The sequence below is a fragment of the Sinocyclocheilus anshuiensis genome, unplaced genomic scaffold (genome assembly GCF_001515605.1).
Source record: "Sinocyclocheilus anshuiensis isolate Anshui unplaced genomic scaffold, SAMN03320099.WGS_v1.1 scaffold739, whole genome shotgun sequence".
Taxonomy (NCBI): Eukaryota; Metazoa; Chordata; class Actinopteri; order Cypriniformes; family Cyprinidae; genus Sinocyclocheilus; species Sinocyclocheilus anshuiensis.
The window spans coordinates 941,801-949,247 of NW_015551105.1; the positions used below are offsets into that span (position 1 = coordinate 941,801).

A 7,447-nucleotide genomic window follows, 5' to 3' on the forward strand; every position below is an offset into this window, starting at 1 on the left:
CACACACACACACATACACACACACACACACACACACACACACACACACTCTCTCTCTCACACACACACAAATCTGTTACCTTCCCTTTTTGCCAACACTTTATATAATATTGCCCATGTTACACATACTATAATTAAACACAATATTAATAATGCTAACAAACATTGAAGCATATGTTCTTCTTGTTGATAAAATAGGTTAACTGAACAATGTAAAATGCGTCCCTGCTCCAAATGCAACATCTCCAACCACATGCATGCTCTAACTACTATTTAAAGAAACCAAATAAGTGTTCTGTGATTTAAGATTAGAGCAGCCCTACTATACAGAGGAGTAAAAACAGTGTAAACATAATGGGAAGGCATATTAATTTTAGGCAGACAAGTCTAAATGAATTGCTTATAGGCAAATAAACCAGTGTTTTTGTTTTTTTTGGATAAAAGTTTGAGTTTAGATTTAGCCAGGACATCAATAAATATGACAAAATCAGATTGCAGTCATTTAAATCCAAGAAAGTGAAATCTGAGAAAGCCAATAAGACGACAAGGACTGTTACAAACAGGGATGATTTATAGTTCGACTGGAATGAACTGGGAATGCATCTGTGTTGTTATGGGTTTATATGCATCCAAGATAAACTATATGTTGAGCTATAAGCTCACTGACAGTGAGGAATTACGCTAGCTGCTGTTTCATATGAAAATTCGGAGAAATACAAGCGAGTAAAATCTGTTCACAGACCGCCATCTGCTGGAGTAACGAACAACTACATGCCCGTGAAACCGCTGATCCACTCACAACACGTTTAATGTGTACTTGTGGAAAACAGGCTTCTTTTATTTTTCTTACATTTTCACTGTTTTGTTGAATAATGAAAATTTAGTAGATAAAATTAAAGTGCTTTTTTTCTTGAATTGATAATTTGTCACTAGTAGTATAAATACTCAATATTAAGGAAATAGCCTACAACATATATAAGCCACGATTTTGCATCAATCAAATAAAGTCCATAAAAGTGAATCAATAAAACAGAGTAACTCCAAGTAGATTATACAAATATATGAATATATTTTGAATGGCTTTCAATAACTAATTAAATTGTTGAATATGTGCATTGTGTCTTGTTTGTTTTCTGTTAGAAATACAAATAGATATGAAACAGCATTAAACCAATAACAGCCACACACAAGCATTTAGCACGTAGTATACTATATACTCAAAAAACACCAAGTTACACATGAAACACAAGGTTAACAATCAAATAACTGATCATTTTGTTGTAAAGAGAAACCAACTAAGTCTGACATCACCAGACTACAAAATGCTAAACATGCCAACAAAATCAATAACAACACCGGTAAACTGTCCCAAAATGTAATCATATGAACTATTCATGCCCCAGTGCATGCTGGGAAGAGGATGAAGGGGACACATAAGCAAAACTATATCATTCTAAAACTGTATTCACATAACACACCAAAAATGAATAAACTAGTGATGCCACTTTGCATGAACTATTTTAAAGGAATAGGCTAGATCATCTAAAAATGAGAATTTAATCATTTACTCACCCTCATGTTGTTCCAAACCCGTGCAACTTTCTTTCCTCCATTGGGCACCAAAAATGCACAAGGAACGAGAAGATGAGGACTGGCATACTCAAAAAAAGTGCCATGAAAAGCAAACCATGTGACCAGTTGGCTATAATTGAACAGCATGCTGAGCTAGACTAATGAGCTGGTTTGTTAACTACAAACTAACTGAATTCACAAAGACTCATTTTTATTTTGATTGATTGATTGCTTAAATTGATATGTTGACACCATACAACATGGAGAGAAACACACCTGCCATGCTTCTCTGTGTATCCTAAACCACATTTAAATGTTTGGAAGTAAATGTGACTTGAGAACTCCAGGGTAACCAAAGGTTATGTCTTAAATATGCTTTTCTGAAGCACCACACATAAAATGCCTTTTTTACCTGACTGATATCACTGAGATAGGTGACCTGAGAAAGCAAACTTGCCTGCAACAGACCAAGGCCTTGTGCACAACACAAAAGAGTTTATAGCCAATTAGAAGCTTTCTCTGCCTGTCAATCACAGCACACAGTCAGGTGTGCTGACATGGGGTTGGCTGACATGTCTTTGGGAGGCGGGGCTTTTGAGGGAGCATCATGAAGGTTACTAAAATGGTGAAGCTACATGTAGCAAAAAGACTAAATAGACATCTTTCCATTTATGTGTAGATGCTTTACTCATTATTATCTTGGAAGGATTTAGAAAACGATATTAGGGTGTACGATAGAAATCGTTGTATTTGATGTGCCTTTTTCTTTTGAGAATGTAAAAAAAGTAAAGAATAATAAATGCAATCGTTATGCTATTATTTGTTTTACAACGAAAATACCATTGCAAATCTTTTTTTCATTTCATAAATGACTTTAAATTATGCATAAACCTTTTAGAGAAAAAAAAAACAGAAAATGTAATGTTTTAAAAGCACTGAAATGTATGTTTTTTCTCTCTCTCTCTGGCAGCTAATGTTGTTCATAATGTGAATATGTAATTCCTATTGTGGCATTGAATTAAAATTATTGTTTTGAATCTTAACAAAAAAAAAAAATGCATAGCCTTTATAGATGCCTTGTTTGTTGAATATTGGCAAGTTTTTGTAATAAAAATCTTAATTTTTGGTGTCCACCCTGCATTAAGTCTCTTGTATTAGATAATACAGTCTTAAATTGTCACTATCTACCTATAAATGCATTGTCTTATTTTTGGTAAGTATATTACCTGGATATATTCATAACATCATCTCAGATATTTGCACTATATTTGGACATATTCTTCTAACTAGCTCTACGCTTCTTCACAGATAATAAAAAGTTATTTCAAAATTCCATGCTTCCTGGGACCCAGGCATAGACTTTTGTCCTCTGTGGAGGATATTATATGTTAGTGAATTTCTCTGAGACCCGACATGCCACAGTTTTAAGGGATATCAAATGTTTGAAGGTTTGATCATAAACATGGGGAAGTCGTGGCCTAATGGTTAGAGAGTCGGACTCATAACCCAAAGGTTGTGGGTTCGAGTCTCGTACCGGCAGGGATTGTAGGTGGGGGGAGTGAATGTACAGCGCTCTCTTCCACCTTCAATACCACGACTGAGGTGCCCTTGAGCAAGGCACCGAACCCCCAACTGCTCCCCGGGCGCCGCAGCATAAATGGCTGCCCACTGCTCCGGGTGTGTGTTCACGGTTTGTGTGTGTTCACTGCTGTGTGTGTGCACTTTGGATGGGTAAATGCAGAGCACTAATTCCGAGTATGGGTCACCATACTTGGCCACATGTCACGTCACTTTCACTTTCACACCTTCTCCTGAACAGCCTGCAGGACAGACAGTATTGACCTCTTGCTAATTCTGGATGGATGGATGGGTGACGGTTGACTAGTGGGTAATAAATTAGTTGACATTTATGGCTGTCCAGCAGTTATTTATATCTAAGCCATTCTGGATTGATGTCATTACACCACTAGGTGGCAGTAAAAGCAACACTTGGTTGGTGATCGACTTCACACGTTTAATTGAAGGCTTTCAAGGCAATTACAACGATGTGTATGTCGAAAAATGTTTTAGATCGTTTAAAAGTTTATAACACCACAGAGATTTGCGCGCTCCAAAAGTCTGGAATTCCACATTTTTAAACATTTAAAAACAAAGAAACAGTCTGTGACATAAACTAGTAGCCTAAATCAAAATATACATTTCAGATTATGCTCTATTTCCAGGTCACTAATCAAATAAGGATTGATCATATGACGTTTTGTACAGATAATCAGATGTTCTTGCTGGAGAACATGATCATCATGGTGTGTTCATGCAGCTCCAGTGCTGCAGCCATTAAGACATAGGAGAAAAACACATACTAAGACATTCTCATAATCATGTTATGCCATTTTGAGTACTGGGACTCTCATTATCCAGGTCCTCCTGGGTTACATAAGCCTCTTAATGCAGAGGAAGACTGGTTTTGACTAAGACAAGTGCCTCATTGTTTTATGCATAATATTTAATTATCATAATAATTGATGGCAGCAGCCCAAGTGACAGCAATCATAGACCTCATACAGTTGTATTTATCACGTGTGTTCAGTTGGATTCAAACTGGATTCATTTTGTAAAAAAAAAAGCTATTTTTTAAGAAGTTGAAATAGATCATCTTATGAACTAAAATGTCATGGTTTTTTTTTACTTTCTGCAGGCTGTATTTTTAAGACTGTAGCCTACTGCTGATCTTCCAGAGGACATCTCTGCAGTGTCTGCCTCCATTGACTCTAATGAGACATCCTAAACTTCTCATCTGTGATTAATTTGTTCTTTTAGGTGGACCAGAGACGCTTACCAAATATCAACGCAAATGTTCTTTTCTAATGTCTTCTTTTAAATAGGCGACATTTATGACATGTTGAAGATGAGTTTGTTTCTTCATGGGAACAGATTAGGACAAAATGTAGCATTCCATCACTTGCTCGCCAATGGATGCTCTGCAGTGAATGGGTGCCGTCAGAATGAGAGTCCAAACAGCTGATAAAAACATCACAATAATCCACAAGCAATCCACACCTCTCCAGTCCAGCAGTTTACATCTTGTGAAGCGAAAAGCTGCATGTTTGTAATATACAAACTCATCATTAAGACGTTTTTCATTTCAAACCGTTGCTTTCAGCTAAAATAGAGTCCTCTATCTATAATATTGCTTTCTTCAGTGAAAAGGTCATCTCATTTGAATCAGAAGAGAAATATGCATAGATCAAGCAGCTTTTACAACCCAAAACAGTCCAAAAATATAGATTCCAATGTGAGAAGACAACAGAGGATGGACTTTTTTCACTGGAAGAAGCGTTATTATAGATTAAGGACGTGTATTTTGGCTAGAAGTAATGGTTTAAAGTTAAAACGTCTTAATGGATTTGTTTCTTACAAAAACTTCACAGGATGTTAACTGCTGGATTACTTGTGGATTATTGTGATGTTTTTATCAGCTGTTTGGACTCTCACTCTGACGGCACCCATTCACTGCTGAGGGTCCATTGGTGAGCAAGTGATGGAATGCTAAATGTCTCAAAATCTGTTCCAATGAAAAACATCATCTTGGATGATCTGAGGGTGAGTAAATTTTCAGCAAAATTTCCCTTTGATCTGCTTTAGAAAACAAGTTTGTTCTCAAAAACGTTCCTGACATTCCTGGACTCTGAATTAAATGCAAATAAAATTTGCAATTAAAAATACAAGGACAGAAAGAATCATGTTTTCAGAGTCACATACTGTATGTATGAATAAAACAAAACTGGAGACAAAACACAATGGTAAGAAAATCTACAGCGTTTTATTAAACTGATAATTCATCTGTACAGAATTAGGGAAACCAACAAAAAGTCTGATTTGTCACATTAATCTTACATGGCAAAATGAAGAAACTGAGAAAATATCAGCCATAATGTTTCATATGTTTAGTCAATTTGCAGTTAATAGGAAACATGACAACCTGCCGTCCAGCAGATGTTGGAGCCGCTCACAGTTGGATAGGTCTTCCAGAGGAGCAGAGAAAGGCCATTTTAAACAAAGCTGGATCATCTTTGGCACTGCACTATGACTGTTGGGAAACTGTTTTGCTTTTGCGGTGGCTTCAAAAGATGCTTTCCAAATGGGGCTCCTCAAAACAAAACAAAACACAAAGAAAATAAAAATTCGTCTGAATCCTAAATTTTCTGTGAACAATTAAAATTTTTTTTAATTCAATTAATAAAACTAATTGTCCAAGCAAAAACATTTTTTTTCTTAAAAGCGAAAGCAAGCATACTAGTTGTAAGAGTCGGAAAGACTTGATATTCCATGCACCTCCTCCGAAATCGCTTAAGGATCACTTGATTTCCACACTATACAGAGTCCAGATCGAACAGAACACTTTGAGTTTTAAAAGTAAAGAGTGATCAATGACTCATTACTGTCAGCTTTGTGATTTTTTTTTACAAATGTTCCAATGACATCCAATGTGATAAAAACCCACTATAAACCAGTTATATGTAAAACAGTAAAGAAACAACCTAGAACCAGTCAACCAAAACAGACCATCATGACCAGTCTCAAAAAACATGAATTAGGAGAAATTGTTGGAATAACATAACTTTTAACACACAATACATAGTCAAACATGATCATATGATCAGTAGAATTTTACAGTCCAAATTTCAATCATCCAGAAATCTCGGACACTGTCTGTGATTTGCACATTAGATCTATTATTTACAGAATAACATTGAGATCATCAATGCTAGAGGTAAGCAGTGCAGTGCAGTGCTCTGAAGCAAAATATTCAAATGTACAAATCTGTTCTCACATTTTGGAGTCTGAGATCATTTTGAATCTATTAAAGGGATAGTGCACTCAGAAATGAAAATTCTTTCATTTACTCACACTCGTGTTGTACCAAACCTGTCTGACTTTCTGTGAAACACGAAAGAAGATTTTTTTGAAGAATTCTGGCAACTAATCCGTTTTGGTACCCATTGACTTCCATCGTATGGACAAAAATGCAATAAGTCAACAGGAACTGAAACCGTCTTCAAAATACTGTGTTCAGCAGAAGAAATAAATGCATATGGGTTTGGAACATGAGGGTGAGTAAATGACGACAGATTTTTCATCTCTGGGTGAACTATCCCATTAATACAAGGACAGTGGACAAATTGGTGTCATAGAGCTTTGCACACACTTTGAGAGACATGATATAAAAATGTGCATGGATTTACAAAACTGAATCCATAGAAACCTTCTCTATAGTGATACAGCTCCTGTCAAGAAAATATAAGAAAATGAAAAGGTGAATCCCATGAAACCCATTTAATTTGGAGTGAAATTTTGATTCTTCTTTAAAAAAAATATATATATATGTAATATTATTTTCATGACAATTAAGCACATTTTAATACTGGTTTAACAGTAAACATACTTTAATTAATTCTCATGAAAATAGACTGTTTTCTTTTCTTTTTCTTTTGATTTTGGGGTAAAATATGACTTGAACATGATTTCATGAGAATCACCCAATTACATTTTGTTAGTTGTGTCCAAAGTAATGCATGGCCTTTAGAAAAACCTTATGTCTTCAGCAAAAGTTATGTATATAATCATCACAGTTATAGTCAGAGTAACTAAGTAACAAATCAAAAAAACAAGTATGTAATTCCTTTTCATACAGAAAAGGTCAGAGATGTCTGTGGGTACAGCTTTGAAAAAATACAGAGGCACCATCCAAGGGGACTAATACATGTTTCTTTTCACTGGTATGACAGAGAAAGAGAAAAGGCAACATTAGAACATAGTTATGAAATAAGTTCTAAAGCATATTTGGTTCTATTCACTCACACACACACACACACAC

At 35.5% G+C, this 7,447-nt stretch overlaps 1 protein-coding gene across 1 annotated transcript in view; it reads right to left on the reverse strand.

Annotated features, from left to right (window-relative positions):
* Positions 1–5,392: 5,392 nt before the first annotated feature.
* The window catches only part of LOC107662902 (Golgi apparatus protein 1-like), a 45,931-nt gene continuing 43,876 nt past the window's right edge, over positions 5,393–7,447 (reverse strand). The window contains exon 27 of the mRNA XM_016453031.1: positions 5,393–5,719. Within this exon, the coding sequence (XP_016308517.1) occupies positions 5,521–5,719 (199 nt within the window). The 3' untranslated portion in view covers positions 5,393–5,520. The remainder of the gene's footprint in view (positions 5,720–7,447) is intronic.